The 15,751-nt window shown below is 49.9% G+C and overlaps 1 protein-coding gene across 1 annotated transcript; it reads left to right on the top strand.

Moving 5' to 3' along the window:
- Window positions 1-1,884: 1,884 nt before the first annotated feature.
- Tor4a (torsin family 4 member A) lies at window positions 1,885-5,670 on the top strand. Its single transcript, XM_028772875.1, has 2 exons — window positions 1,885-2,050; window positions 2,708-5,670. Exon 2 carries the CDS (start codon window positions 2,744-2,746, stop codon window positions 4,025-4,027), a length of 1,284 nt encoding a protein of 427 aa, XP_028628708.1. The 5' UTR covers window positions 1,885-2,050; window positions 2,708-2,743; the 3' UTR covers window positions 4,028-5,670.
- Window positions 5,671-15,751: the final 10,081 nt, after the last annotated feature.

Raw genomic sequence — 15,751 nt, 5'->3', positions numbered from 1 at the left:
GAGTACTTCAGTGATGGGGGGAGGGAGTGGAGAGAGAGAGAGAGAGAGAGAGAGAGAGAGAGAGAGAGAGAGAGAGAGAGAGAGAATATGAATGAGAATATGTATGGGTTCTGTTTTCTCTCTTTAAAGCCATGGGACTGATAGGGTGATATTCCCACAACCCTGTTTGATCATAACCACCAATCTTGAAGGCACAGCATAGTAGATTGAATTTTCAGCCTCTACCACCCTTTAGGTGGCTGGAGGAGGCTTCAACACACGACACCCCAACCAGTGGGATCACTGTGGGACCACAGGAACGCTGCTAAATTTCCAGCTGTGTAGAGGTCACAGGTCAAAAACACAGGCCTTCAGTTGGGGGAAGTGCTGCTGGATTCTCCTGTTTATTTTCTGTGACAGGGTCTCTGTAACTTGGTGTGTAAACCAGGCTGTCCTCAGTCACAGATCCACCACCTACTTGTCTGCCTCCTATCAGGCCTGCCTTGCTTGATTATTTTAAAAGTGGAAGAGACATGTCTGTAGGATGATGGTAATGACCCATTAGCAAGAAGCTTATGACACATGCCGGGCGGTGGTGGCTCACGCCTTTTATCCCAGCACTTGGGAGGCAGAGGCAGGCAGATTTCTGAGTTCGAGGCCAGCCTGGTCTACAGAGTGAGTGCCAGGACAGCCAGAGCTACACAGAGAAACCCTGTCTCGAAAAACCAAAAACGAAGAAGAGGAAGAGGAAGAGGAAGAGGAAGAGGAAGAGGAAGAAGAAGAAGAAGAAGAAGAAGAAGAAGAAGAAGAAGAAGAAGAAAAAGCAGCAGCAGCTTATGACACTGGGATTTGTAGGATGTCAGACCCAGGCAGCTGCTCCTTACACAGCAGACATTTCAGGAAGGGGAGGACTGTAAGGTCCAAACACTAAGGCTCTTGGGGCTGTGTTCATGTGCTTAGGATGGTGACTGGGCCGAGGACAGAGGCTCTAAGTGGACTGGATGCTGGGCAGGGTCACTGGGCAGAGGGAAGGCTCATAGAGGCTGAGGGCTGGGAGAGACAACAGACCTGTGTGGCTGGATTCTGCTAGTGTGGGCCAAGTGTGCCTGCAAGGAGCTGTGGAAGGAAAGGGTGTGATGGGTGAAGGGTCAGGTTTGGGGCTGGCGAGGTTGGATTCTACAATAGGGTTGGACAAGGGATCGGGCACTGAGGCTTGTGAATCTTCTGTCTATAAAAGCCTTATCCTTGTAAAGAGTAACTCTGGGACTTGCACTCCCTGAATGGCCCCTTCCTGCATACATGGGCATGGAGGTGGGAAAGGCTATAAGCAAACAGGTTGCCATGAAAAGTCTAAACCTTTTCTGTCTCCCAGTTCTCAGCACACGAACATTTCTAAATCTGCTCCTCCCACTCCACAAGGACCCTATCTATCCCTAGCTCTAGAACTTGTTTCTTGGGTCCTGACCTATGAAATGTCGAGCTGAATGTGCAAAGAGGCGGGCTGGGGAGTGGGGATGGGAGTTAGAGTAGAGGAAGGACGGGAAACAGAGAAGGAAAGAAAGGGATTAGCGGCACCCAGCTGAGCAAATGACCTGCTCAGCTGAGCGCCTCAGTAGGGTGTTTAGGGTCCCTTCCTCAGTTTTTCTAGGTCAGGGAAAGTAGTATCCTGGTAGAGGCGATGTCAGTAGAGGGCAGACTGAGCTTTCAGGAGTCCTGGGAACCTACGGGAAGAGCTGCTGGACTGCCCCTCCTCCTCTGTGCCCTGGATAGGGGTTCTGGGCCAGTCAGCCAGACCTTCCCCCACTGGTGGATCTGTACAGCCCAAGCTCCGCCTGCCAGCACCCCTGACTCACTTCCTTTGTATCTAAGCGGAAACCTCCCCAGAGCTTCCTCTGCTCCTGTCCCTCAGGACCTGCAGGGTTCCTACCCCTTCAATCCTAAGTGGGGCCAGCCAGACCTTGGCCCACCCACCTCACCCTTTGGGTAGAAGACTAGCATTTCCTGCTTCCTGAGTTGCTGGCTACTGGCCTCGGAAGGGAGTGGCTGAGCTGGGGCGTCTGAGCAGCCGCAGGTAGGGAGTGATACGGAGAGGTCCAGGCCAGCCTCCTCAAAGTCAAGGCTCTACGCTGTCCCTGGCTCTTTTTGTTTATTTTTCTGCTCTTGTGTTCTCTGGAAGAATGCTGAGGAACTCCAGATTTGGGCTTGGATGGGGGGCTAAGGGTGGAGTGGGTTGAAAGGCCTAGGTTGTGACTAGGGACAGTGCTAAAGTCCATTCTCAAAAAACATGAAAGTTTGCACACTCCTTCCACCAGCTGTCCTAAGTATGGGCAGAGTCTCAACTCTTAGGGGTGTTCTCTGGGACCTGTGACCTGTAAGGTCTTTGGCAGTCTGATAGGTGCTGAGTGTGTGTGTGCAGGGTCCAATTTGACCATTCTGTACCCCTAATCGGTGACAGTATAACAACGAACCTCCTGTTTATTCCTCCAAGAGAGAAGTCAACAGTCTGATAAATTATACACCTCACCCCACCCCCACACTTCCTCAAGGCCTAGGCCTTTTCTGAGAGGACCCAAGAGATTTGCATGCGTTGGGGCCCTCCTGCTGAGAGCTGGGCTTCCTGGTTAGTGGAGCTAGGCGAGGTGGGGCCAGTATTTGGCTGTAAAACGCCTTAAGGAACCCAGAGAGTAAGATCGGGGACTCAGGAAGTCTTCTCATTTTCCTGTTGCAGGGAGGGGAACTGCATGCCCAGCACAGGTCCTGAGCCATGGACCGCAGCCATGCTAGCCTAGAGTCCCAGGCCAAGAGACCAGGTGTGATCGCGCCAGTGCGCGCCGTGCTCCGTCTGCGCCGCCGAGTCTGCGTCCTGCGCAAGAGGCGCTTCTTACAGCCAGGCACTGAGCCGGACGCTGGGACTGAGAAACTCGGGCCCAGCGGCAGCTTGGGGACTCTGCGTGCCGACCTAGACCAACCTAAATTCTTCACCTTCGACAGCCTGACAGAGCTATCTTCTAGGACACCCCGCAAGAGGCGCAGGCGTAGTCGGGTGGTGCTCTACCCGGAAACCTCACGGAAGTGCCGACCTCGCACAGAGCAGCGGCAGAGTCGTGCACAGCGTTGCCTGCTACTTCTTGTAGCCATTGTGGGGTTCCAAGTTCTCAACGCCATTGAGAATCTGGACGATAATGCACAACGTTACGACCTCGACGGGCTAGAGAAGGTGCTGCAGCGTTCTGTGTTCGGCCAGCCAGCTGCTGTGGGCCGCATCATGGCCCTGCTGCGAGATTATCTGGCTACACATGTGCACAGTCATCCCTTGCTCCTGGCACTGCACGGGCCCAGTGGTGTAGGCAAGAGTCACGTAGGGCGCCTGCTGGCACACCACTTTCGCGCAGTGCTGGAGGACGGTGCTTTGGTTCTGCAGTACCATGCAAGACATCACTGTCCGGAGCCACGTCCGGTTCAGGACTGTCGGAAGGAACTGGCACAGCGTGTGGCTGACGTGGTGGCACAGGCTGAGGCTGAGGAGAAGACTCCTCTCTTGGTCCTGGACGAGGCTGACCTCTTGCCACCTGCGCTGCTGGATGAGCTGCACGACTTCCTGCAGCCACAGCGCTCGCACCATTTCCACAATGCTATCTATGTACTCCTAAGTGGCGCGGGGGGTATAGAGATCACACACTTTGTGCTGCAGAATGCTTCACGGATGTTGCCCCCACCCCGCCACAGTGCAGGCAGTACTCAGACTGAGGAATCACCAGCTGAGGAGTTACACACCAGTCTTCGAGAGCTCCTGGCCAGAGAACACCCTCTGTGGAACACTGCAGCCATCGTGCCCTTCCTGCTACTGGACAAACCAGATGTGGTCAACTGTTTCAGAGAGGAGATGGCAGGGGAGGGATTTTTTCCTGAGCAGGCACTGGCAGAGCATCTGGCAGAGCAGCTCAGCTATTACCATGTTGCTGGACATGAATTTGCCATCACTGGCTGCAAACAGGTGGTAGCTAAGGTCAATCTCTTGCAGCCCAAGCCTGCACATGCTGGACATTAGCCTGTGGGCCCAGGCATTTGAACTGTTGAAGAAAACAGGAAGAATGTCCGGTGATTTGTGGCACCCAAGCTGGTTCACCCCAGGAGCTAGGGAGGCTGAGCTCCACTTCCTCTTCACCCCGAGCCTTGAGATTCCCTACGGTCACCAAGAAAGCAGCTACCTTCCTGTATGGAGTCTTCCCCACACCCCCAGCTCCCACTATGTCCCAGAAACATGTGATAGGGCCTCCCATAACTCTAGGGGGTAGCCAGTGTGCACTTACGTGAGATTGTCTCAGAGGGTGTGAGGCTGTGGTAGGTAGGATTCTGGTCCTCTGGAACATGTAGCAGCCTCCATGATGCTCACAAAATCCCATCCCTTGAATACCTCCTTAGCTTAGAGGCCACAAGGTGGGGAATGCTTCTCAGGCCTGCCTCAGAAGGCAGTGGAGTGGTTAGATGCCTACAAACCAATGAGTAGATCCTGTGGAATTCTTCCAGTGCTTTGGAGTATGGACCTAAGGAGAGACCTCTTGAGACTGGCTGCCTGTTTGCCCCAGAGATAGATATACAGAGTGGCTTTGGAGTCAGCTACAAGATTCAGGGTCCTGCTCACCAGAAGAGGTTAGAGAGGAGGAGGTGATGTGTCTCCACCCACCCTAGGGAGACTTCCTGTGAAACCACCAAGCTCAGGATTCCCAAGAAAGTCTGTCCTGCTGAGGAACTCACCCCTTGTAGTAGCCCCTTCCAACCCCCACCTCTGGAGTAACAGCAGTTGAGTCTACAGCAAATAGTGGCAGCAGTGGCAGTGAACCGTGCCTTGAGACTGGCTGGCTTTCTGTGGGAAGCCGGAAGCATGAGGCCAGTGGGGTGGGGTCGGGTGGGCAGGTGCCAAGGCCTCTGCCTGCCTGTACTGTGCTGGACTTGAAGACCTCTTTTCCCCTGACAGTGTAACTGTCTGGTTACCACAGTTACATGTGGGTAAGGTTCCTTGTAGCCTTTGGTGTCCTGGGTTCAGCCTCTGTTTCTGTTTGTGTGGAATTTGCTAAGCAGGGGGCATTTTAGTACTCTGGCCATGTCTGTGTTGCCACCTAGTGGCTGCTCCCAGACTTTGCCTGTGAATGTCATTCTGGGTTAGAAAGTGGCACATCCAAAAGTGGGACTTGAGGGCACACAGCAAGTGGCGACACTAGAAGAGATTAGAAAGGAGGAGGAGCCTCTCAATGGGGGTTATATGTTCTCTGCCACACTGGGGGAGGCCTGCTGCAAAACCACTCAGGCTCAGGTTTCCCCAGAGAGCTCACTAGCAGGCTACCATGCAGGTCCTGTAGGTTTGTCTTACGTGCGCCTTGCGTGGTCTGAGGATCTGTGTGTGGGTACTGTTCAGTTCTTGCAGGATGATGCCAAGAAGGTCCCCAGGATTGTCACCTGAAAACCTACCTGGAAGTGTCTCCCACCAAGTGTTGCTTGTAGCCGTTCATTTAACGTCTACAGGGCATTGATTTAGTGAGGATCCAAACCCATGAAGCGTTTTTATTTATTTATAAAACGTGTACTTCTAAAATAATTTCATGGAGACTAGTTTCTGGTCTAAGGAGGCCTATGCACTCAGCGCTGAGTAGGCTGCATCATGCCCAAAAATAAACCGCAGCTCAAATCTACCCATCTACCGTCTTCTTTTTCTCTTCTGTTTGTCTATGAATTGAGAAAGGGATACTGAAACCTGTCAGTGGTAAACTCACCAATGTTTCTTGCTAAGCATCTATTTAATAATTCCTGGTTTTGGAGATGGGCGTAGTGGTGTGCACCTTTAGTCCCAACACTCAGAGGCAGAGGCAGGCAGATCTCTGAGTTCACGGCCAGCCTGGTCTACAGATCAAGTTCCAGGACAGCTAGGGCTACAAAGGAAAACAAAGGGGTCTTAAAACCCCTGAATCATCCCCCTAAAATGATAATTCATGTTTTCAGACAGCATTTTACATTTGTAGCCCAGGCTCACCTTGAACTTTTGACTTTCTTTCTTTCTTTCTTTCTTTCTTTCTTTCTTTCTTTCTTTCTTTCTTTTTTTTTGTCAAGACATGGTTTCTCTGTGTATAGTCTTGGCTGTCCTGAAACTCACTTTGTAGACCAGGCTGTCCTGGAACTCAGAAATCTGCCTGCCTCTGCGTCCCAAGTGCTGGGATTAAAGGCGTGCACCACCACTGCCCGGCTTCAAGCCTCTTAAATGCTAGAATTATACTTGTGTGCCATCATGCTGGCCAAATGGATTTTGTAGGTTTTGATATTTTGATACCTCAGCCAGCAGAACTGAGCAGGAAGTCGACAAATAACTATTATGTCTTTATTCTTTTGATACAGACTTGCTATGAGATCCTAGGTGACCCAGAACTCAATACTCTGTTTTCTCTTTTTGTCTTGTTTTTTGAGACAGGATCCTGCTATATAGCCCAGGCTTGCCTTGAATTCCTTGTAGCCTAGACTGGCTTCAGACTCTGAATTTGCATCAACTCTGCTGTGATCCACAAGCAGGAAGCAGAGAGCACTGGCTCCAAATGAAGCTCTGGTGACACACCTTGAGGAGGTCACACCTCCTAATTCTTCCCAAATAGTTATTCCAACCAGGGACCAAGTATCCAAATGTATGAGTCTAAGAAGGCTGCTTCCCGCAAACTACCATCCAGAGCCTTTACCAAAACAGATGTCGAGACAGAAGCTGGAAGAGGGAATCGTTTTATTCATGTGAAGGTTTGGGAAAGTGGAGTGATAGTTCCATCACAGAAGGAAAAATTCCCATTTTCCAAAGTGGAAATGTATCAAGGTGTTGGTAGGTGTGAGGGGTGAAAGATTCCAACACTGGGCAAAATTCTTTGTCTTCAAAACATGTTTTCTGACCTCTTGACCTGTAAGTCTGGAGGGCAAAAACTTGTTTTGAGAGCTTTAGGTGTCATCTCCTTTGTCTTTGGAAACACATTAATTTAAGAACTGTAAACAAGAACTGTTAAAGGAACCCTAACAGCTGCCTCCTGACAATCAGAAAGAATACAAACTGGTTTGAGATCAGGCACTGTCGGGCTCCAAGCACTCCGTAATTATAAAATAGTGGCTTCTAGTCTGTGCCTTGCCTTGGGTTATTTCATTTTACAAAGCAGAGTTTGACTCCATTTTAAGAGATACAGAGGCAGAATGACTACACTGTTCTATGCTTGTACATACCACCACCTTCCCTGCAGTACCCACAAGGCACAAATGCCTGAAGATAAGAAGGTGGCATATGAACACATCAATGTATTCAGAAAAATGATGAATTAATGAATACAACCAGATTAAGGAAAGGTGCTCCACAGTTCCCTGAATCACATAAAGAGGAGGACACTTATATCACAATGACAAGAGCTCCACTTGACCCATCAGCTGAACACCCACAGGATCAAGGAACCAGCAGGCAAGGAGCTCAGACTGCCACCCACTCAGTCTAGTTCTGTACCTTGCCTTTGCAGGTCTGCCTCCATCCTGGGACTTGACTCAAAACTACGCTGAGCTTGGTTTTGTGGTGGTGTCCCTAGCAGCAGGAGCTGATGCAGAGGCCATGGAGGGATGTTACTTACTGGCTTGCTTCCCCTGGCTTGCTCAACTTGCTTTGTTATAGAACCCAAGACTACCATTCCAGGGATGGCACCACCCACAATGGGCTGGGCCCTCTTCCCCTGATCACTAATTGAGAAAATGCCTTACAGCTGGATCTCATGGAGGCATTTTCTCAAGGGAGGCTCCTTTATCTGTGATAACTCCAGCTTGTGTCAAGCTGACACAAAACCAGCCAGTACAATATGGTATTAGGATTAGGACAGAAAATGTGTGCTTGTCAGTGGTCAACTATCAAGGGAAATCAGGACGACTTGGACACTTGCGGCCACCGCAACTGACCTAGTTTATGAGTTTATCCAATAAACTCTTAACAGTGTAGAAGAGCACGAATGTGACCATTAGTGTTTCTGACATAGTATGCGCATGACCACAGGATAGCTAAGTTAGACAAAAGGGATGAAGGTGGAGGCAGCAAGATTTTGATGAAGAGCTTCAAGAGAAGACTATTTCTTTCTGGCAAAACATTATTATTTTTGTGAAATCATTTTAAAGGCCTATTATTATTATTATTTTAAAGTTTTGTTTATTTTGTGTGTATGGGTGTCTTGCCTGTGTCTATGCCTGTGTCTATGCCTGTGCGCTACAGGCATGCTTGGTGCATAGGGATGCCAGAAGAGACAGTCAGATTCTTCAGGATCTGCGTTACATACAGCTGTGTGCATCCATGCAGGTACTAGGAATTTTACTTGGGTCCTTGACGGGAGAAGCCAGTGTTTCTAACCATAGAAGCATCTCTCCAAACCAGATTTTATTTTATTTTTAAAGAATTATATATTTATTTTATGTATATGAGTACACTGTAGCTATCTTCAGTCACACCAGAAGAGGGCATTAGATCCCATTACAGATGGTTGCGAGCCACTGTGTGGTTGCCATGAATTGAACTCATAACATCTGGAAGAGCAGTCAGTGTTCTTAACCACTGAGCCATCTCTCCAGCCCCTGTTTAAAATTTTTTTTTTTTAAATTTATGCTTATGTTAGTGTTGGTGTCTCCAGAGGCCAGAAGAGGATGCTGGATCTCCTGGAGCTAGAGTTACAGACAGCTGCAGGGGGGCAGACATGGGTGCTGGGAATCGAACCAAGGTCCTTTGCAAGAGCTCTTAAATACTGAGTCATCTCTCCAGCTCTGTAAAATCATTTTCATTCTTTCTTTAACTTTAAAAAATGCTGTTTCAAGCTGCGTATAGTAGTACTCAGCTTTAATTCCAGCACTCAGGAGGCAGAAGCAGGTAAATCTCTGAGAGTTTGAGGCAGCTTGCAGTCTATAGAGTAAGTTCTAGGACAGTCAAAGATATATATTAAGACTCACACAAAAAAAAATAAGCAAAAGACATACTATTGTCTTCTCCCATAATGGGCCCATCAATTACCTAGACAGGAACCTGTTCTGGGGACTTTAAGAAATATGGTAGCGCATGCCTTTGATCCCAGCACTCAGGAGGCAGAGGCAGGAACAATCTCTGTGAGTTTGAGGCCAGCCTGGTCTACAGACTGAGTTTCAGGATAGCCAAAGCTACACAGAAAAATCCTGTCTCGAAAAAAACAAATGCTCCACCATGATAACACATGTCTAGTCCCCAAAGCTTTTAGTTTTTATTATTATTATTATTACTATTATTATTATCATTGGGTTTTTTAAAAGATTTATTTATTTATTTATTTATTATATGTAAGTACACTGTCACTGTCTTCAGACACCCATATGAGGGCATCAGATCTCATTGCAGATGGTTGTGAGCCACCATGTCGTTTCTGGGATTTGAACTCATGACCTCTAGAAGAGCAGTCAGTGCTCTTAACCGCTGAGCCATCTCACCAGCACCATCATTGGTTTTTCAAGACACAGTTTCTCTGTGTAGCCAGGCTAGCTTCGAACTCAGAGATCAACCTGCCTCTGCCTCCTTACTGCTGGGATTAAAGACATGTGCGCACCCAGCCGATACCCAGTTCTGAAGATGTCTGTATTCCCCCTGAACACCCACACTCCAGTGTCATTCCCTTCCCCACATCCTGCCTTTCTGTGTTTATAACCCATGTGTGAATGAATTACGATTTGAGAAAAAATAAATTAAAAAAAAAGACATGTGCTACCACCACCAAGCGCATACACACACACACACACACACACACACACACACAAACACGGATTTATTTATTTATTTTATATATGTGAGTATACTGTCACAGTCAGATCCCATTACAGAGGTTGTGAGCCACCATGTGGTTGCTGGGAATTGAACTCAGGATCTCTAGGAACTCTAGGAAGAGCAGTCAGTGTTCTTAACCACTGAGCCATCTCTCCAGCCCCACTTACATTATTTTTAATTATTTTTTGGGGGAGTGTGCAGGTTTGGACAGAGTCTCTCTGTGTAGCCTTGGCTGTCCTGGAACTCACTCTGTAGGTTAGGCTTGCATTGAATCAGAACCTTTTCCCTCTGCCTCCCAACTTCTGGAACTAAAGGCATTCACCACACCTGGCTGAAAAAGTTATTTTATTTATTTATCTATTTATTTATTTATTTATTTATTTATTTAGAGACAGGGCTTCTCTGTATAGAACTGGCTGTCCTGGAACTCACTCTGTAGACCAGGCTGGCCTTGAACTCAGAAATCTGCCTGTCTCTGCCTCTGCCTCTGCCTCCCAATTGCTGGGACTAAAGGCGTGCGCCACCACTGCCCAGCTCAAAAAGTTATTTTTAATTTTAACATTTATTTTCTTGAGACTGGGTCTCACTATGTAGCTGTGGCTGGCCTTCAACTCACAAATTCTGAGTGCTGAGATTGTTGGTGTGCAGCAAGTATCAAGCCTAGCTTGTGTACACGTGCGTATGCATATGAGCATGTGTGCCACGGCCAGTGTGTGGAGGTCACAGGACACCTGTGGAGTTGCTGTTCTCCCCTCCCTTTAGCGTAGGTTCTGGAGGTGGAGATCTGGTCAGCAGGCTTGTGTAGCAAGTGCCAGCGTCTGTGACATCTCAGCAGCCTTCAAAGGTAGTTTTTGATAGATGTATATCTTAACTGCTTTTATATTGCTGTGATAAAACACTATGACCAAAGCAACTTAGAAAAACACCATTTAATTGCCAGGCAATGGTGGTACAGCCCTTTAATCCCAGAAGACTGGGAGGCAGAAGCAAGAAGATCTCTACATTTGAGGCCTAGAATCAAGCTCCAGGACAGGGCTAGACAGGCGGGGAGGGGAGGAGGAGGACAAGAGGAAGGGAGGGAGGGAAGGAGGGAGATAGAGAACGCGCAAGCATTTACTTGACTTATGGTTTCATACGCTTATCATTCATAAGGTTGCAGGAGGAGAGGCAGCCCACTAGTGCCAGCCCCCACATGGGTCCCACAGAGACTCCAGGCTCTACACCCAGAGGTACCCTCTAATATCGTAACGATCATTTGGAATGTGTCCTATATCCTGCAGCCATTAGAAGTGTGGCCCTTGGGTGCAGGGCTACAACTGTCGGTGTTTTGCTAACCATCTTTGAAGTCTTGGGCCTTGGGATATCCTCCTTTTTCTATTTGGGCAAGGCATTGTAGGGACTGCAGGAGTGGGCCGAGGTCCCATCTGGGCAGTTGGCCTCAATCATATACAGCTTGCGTAGTTCTCCTGCCTAATGGTTAACCTTCTGATCTGTTGCTTTTGTGTCCGTCCCACAAATGGTCAGTCTTTCAACTTCAGCAACATTGCCAAGGCCCACTGTGAATTTCTTTCCTGGTCTTTCCCTTTTTCTCTCCATCTATCCTGCTCGTCACACACTAACGCCATCTCCCACTGCTTTAGGTTGTCTAGTCAGAGTTGTCCTGTTTGGTTCTGGTGTCACCAGTTCTGAGAACTTGGGGCAGAGCCCCAGCTGGTCATGCCTTTCTGACCTGTGCATGTCACCTCTTGCTCCTTCGTGACCTAAGCACTTCACCTAACCTTCGCGGCATGTCTCGGATGGAGGTTGGAGTCTTAGGTAACCAGGTGCGCAAACGCAGCTGCCCACTTCGGCCACACACCTAACGCTCTTGGCAGGGACCACAGTGCGGGCGGTGACCACAGGGAGGCAGCATAGTCTCGCAGGCCAGCCGCAGCCGTAGCAGCCCCCTCCCCAGCTTCCACTCCTTTCCCCCTAACTTCGCTTCAAGCTCCACAGGAAGAGCCGAGGTCATCAGAGGCTGGGGAGGTCCAGGTTGGGCAAGGCGCGTTCAAGATCCAGAAAGCCAGTCTTGCCAGCTCCACCCCGTCCCCGAGCCCCGTCCGTGTCCCTCCGTGCCGAAGCGGAACCCCGCCTGCTCGCGGGAGGTGACCGGAGATCTCTGCTCCTGTTTGGTCAGGACCAGGGTGTTCTCAGACTCTGCATGGGTCTCATCCAACCTCCTTGTCTTGGGGATGGCGGCAGTGTCGCTCGCAGCCCTGCACGCGTGTACCAGGAGTCCCGAGCCACTAAGAGAAGCGTCTGGAGGGCACAGGCAGGTCCACCTAAGGAGCTGCGGGTCCTAGGCCGTGACCTCGAGCAGACAACAGCTGGTCTCTGCCCTCACACGGAGCCCGGCAGTGGGTGCTTGGGCAGCCGGTGCGCCGGAGGGCGCCGCTCCCGGCCGCCTCGCCTGGCGCGCTCGCAGGAAAGGCCCCGCTGGCTTTGAATGGAAAGACTCTGCCTTTGTGAGTGCTTGCCCGCCCCACCCGCCGCCGTCCTCATTAGCATAGCAGCTGCTCGCCGAGCGAGGACCCGCTCAGGAGAGGGCAGAGGCCTCCGGAATGAATGGGGCCGCGGCTTTGGTGCGGGCGAGAGAAGAAAGACCGACAGACGGACGCGCAGGGGACTGTCGGAAGGACATCCAACCAGAAGAATGCGCCGCATGGGGGCGGAGCTGAGGCGGTGGGGGAGGGTGGCCTCTAGGGACCCTAGAGCCCCAGGAGAGTCTTGCCAAGGCCTCAGAAGGAGCAGTTGCTGAGGTTCCCAGACCTTCGACGGCCCCTCCTATGGTCTGAGCCCTTATAGAGAGGGCTTGGGCTTTGTTGCTTAGCAGTCCCAGGCACAAGGCCTCCTTTCCCTTCCTTCAAGGCCTGTGGATGTTGCCTCTTCCCTTCAGGCCTCAAGGGAGTACCAAGACACAGCTGGCTTTCCCAGGTCAAAGGGTAGCTGTTCCTTCATCTGTGGTGCACGCCCCCTCTGTCCATTCTTGTGATGAGCTTTAGGGACAGGCTGCCCCATAACCACTTCTCTTTTCCCTTTCTTGCCTGCTCTCCCTGTTGGCTCTTCCCAGTCCACTCTTACAAGTGAACGATATTTCTGCATTTCTGACAGTAAACGTTTTCTGTGTAATGGGTTAGATGGATGGATGGGAGCCAAGCACTCTCCTGAGAACAGGGTTCTTGACCTTCCCGTATTCTGTGTGTCTTCGGGGTTTCCCCAATGCTTCTTCTGGTGCCCAATCCTTCTCCAGGTCCTCTCAGTGGCTCTTGGGTTGTACCCTCACCTGGCAACAGGCACATCTGCAGCTCTGGAAGGCCAGGACAGAGGAGGACCTGGGTCATCTGTAACTTCTTTTCATCTGCCCTAACCTGGCCCAGTTTGGGGAGAGGATGGGAATTTACTGTAGACTCATCTAGCCAATATCACTGCCCACTCCACTGCAGTGGGCACTTTGTTGAGATGAAAGGACCACTGGCCACCATCTAGGGAAATGGGCACCAGAGATATGGCAACCTTGACCTGGTCACATCTAGGGAGCAGAGACTTATGTCTGCTCCCACTGCAAAAGCTACATGCTCTGTCATGGGAGTCATGCTGTGAACCACTCTGCCTGCAGAGCCCTCCTGAACCTGCCCCTGCTTGCACAGCACCCCCTCTGGAACGCTTTGCCTACAGCCCCCGTTAAGGCAAGATGGCTGGCTCTGTGCACTCGGTGGGCCTAACTGGCATTCTCACCATAGAGGTGCTGTGAGTGTTGGGCATGTGTCAGAGTGCCCGCCTCCAAATGCACTGTGAAGAGGCTTGAGCTGTCACTACAGCCAGACAGCATGGGATCCTCAGCATTTTTTTTTTTTTTTTTTTTTTTTTTTTTTTGTAGAGACAGGGTTTCTCTGTGTAGCCCTGCTGTCCTGGAACTTACTGTGTAGATCAGGCTGGCCCCAAACTCAAGAGATCTGCCTGCCTCTGCCTCCCCAGTGCTTGGATTAAAGGCCTGCGCCACCACACTCAGGTTTGCCATCTCTTCTTAGCTTCATTTCATTCATGACACACACAGTCTGTTGGACCCCTCCAGAGAGAACTTTGGGGAGTTGCAGGATTGCGGTTGGTAAGCGAATTCTTGGAAGCCCTGGAGCCTCTCTTAGGTGGGGGATTTTAAAGGTGCTGTAAAGGCAGTGATTCTTGCTAAGCTTTCCTCTCCTCACACTCCAAGTTAGTACTGTACAGTCTGGGGAGAGGGCGAGGACTAACGACTTAACTGCCACATCCTTCTAGCTGTGGGCAGTTTGCTGAGCTGGAAGAATAGTTGGCCACTGTACTCCAGAGAAATGGACATCAGCAACAGTACAACTTTGGGCTTGTCTCATTCCCATGAAAATAGTGTAGAGCAGAGGGAAGCCATGGCTATTCCTGGTGGGGACAGTTCCTGGGGCAGGACTTCCTGAGGAAGACCCATCCCTCTGCAGAGTATCACATCACAGTCTGCTCACTCTTGGGAGTTTAATAACCGTACTGTTGCCGAGGAGAAAATGTTAAGACCTCAGAAGCAGGAACCTGAGGGGTTTGTGTCAGGAGAACAGCCACTTACATCATGGCTTCTTTGGAGCTCCTCTGATGGCTGCTGCTCTTCTGGTCCTGTCAAGCACCTCCTCCCCTAAATCCCATTCAGGACTCCAGGAGTGGGTTGTCCATGTTCCTCCATTGCATCTTCTCAAATCACAGATATGGGAACCCTGGACCTAACCTAGATCTACTTTTTGGTGAATTTGGCCCTGGACTCTGGAAGCCCAAATCTCTAGAGGGAGGTGTTTTGCTTGCCCAGGAGCAACTGGAATGTTCTCCTAAATCTAATGAGACCCTCATCTGTGAAGTTCCTCCAGGGTTTCAACTCTCAGGCTGGGTAGAAGCAAGAAAGCTACAGCAGGTATTTCTCTGGGGGAGGTCTCAGCCACTCTGTTAATACTAGGAAGTAGCTGAGACAAGAGCTGCTAAAGTGGTATCTGGGTTCCCAAAGCCCCTGTGGTTGACTTGGACTTGACAGCTGAGCTAGGCTGAGTTCACATTTTACTCAGCTTGGTCTTTAGATTCACAAGCCCAGCAGCCAGCATCCACTGGTTGAAGACAGCAGGCTGTGGCTCAACCCTCATCCCCTTAGAGGGGAGCTTGTGGAATTAGTCTTAGACTTGTGCCAAAATTAAGAACCAGTATTTTTTTTTAATATAAAAAGACCAATGAAAAATTTATTTATAAATTTTTCACGATGGGCTACAAGTCTATATCGTACGCTCAGGAGTGTGCCACAGACTTCATACAGATAGACGAGACCAAACCAGGACCAACTTGAGGCTTCAACATAGGCCTAGGAAGTCTTAACATTAATTAACATAATTAAAAAGGCATTTGCATGTAGAAAAACCACAGCGAACTCCTTTTGAAGTAATCTGTCTTGTCTCAATGTCTGCCAGTTTCACGACATTATCACTATTCCTCCCACACTGGTTCATAAAAGCGCAGAAGACCAAAGAATATGGCTAGGCAGCACAAAGAGCGCCACCCACCTGTGTCCTCAAGTGCTCCCCATTTTTGCAAGCAGGGTCAGCAGCACTTCTACGAAGGGGAAACCTCATTTAAATTTGAATAATTCAGCCTCCCTTTTTATTTCCCAGGATGAAAACAAGAAGGGGTGTGGGGTTGCATAGAAAATTGGAACCACAGAAACCAGGAAGTCTCCTTTCAGGGACATCAAGTGACGCTCCAGCTCCTCCTCCAGTCCTGGTCCTTGGCACAGCCCCTCCCTCATGGCAGACCCTCAGATCACAATAGGGTCCTGGAGCCGGGTTTGAGGGTGGGGAGGGGGTTGGGGAAGGCAGAAAGGGCACAGCAGCCCCTCCATTCATTCACCAATAGCACGAGAGA

This window comes from Grammomys surdaster, unplaced genomic scaffold, assembly GCF_004785775.1.
Source record: "Grammomys surdaster isolate TR1022 unplaced genomic scaffold, NIH_TR_1.0 219, whole genome shotgun sequence".
NCBI classification, from domain to species: Eukaryota; Metazoa; Chordata; class Mammalia; order Rodentia; family Muridae; genus Grammomys; species Grammomys surdaster.
The sequence above is the reverse complement of the archived record's forward strand: the minus strand, read 5'-3'. Positions and strand labels throughout refer to the sequence as shown.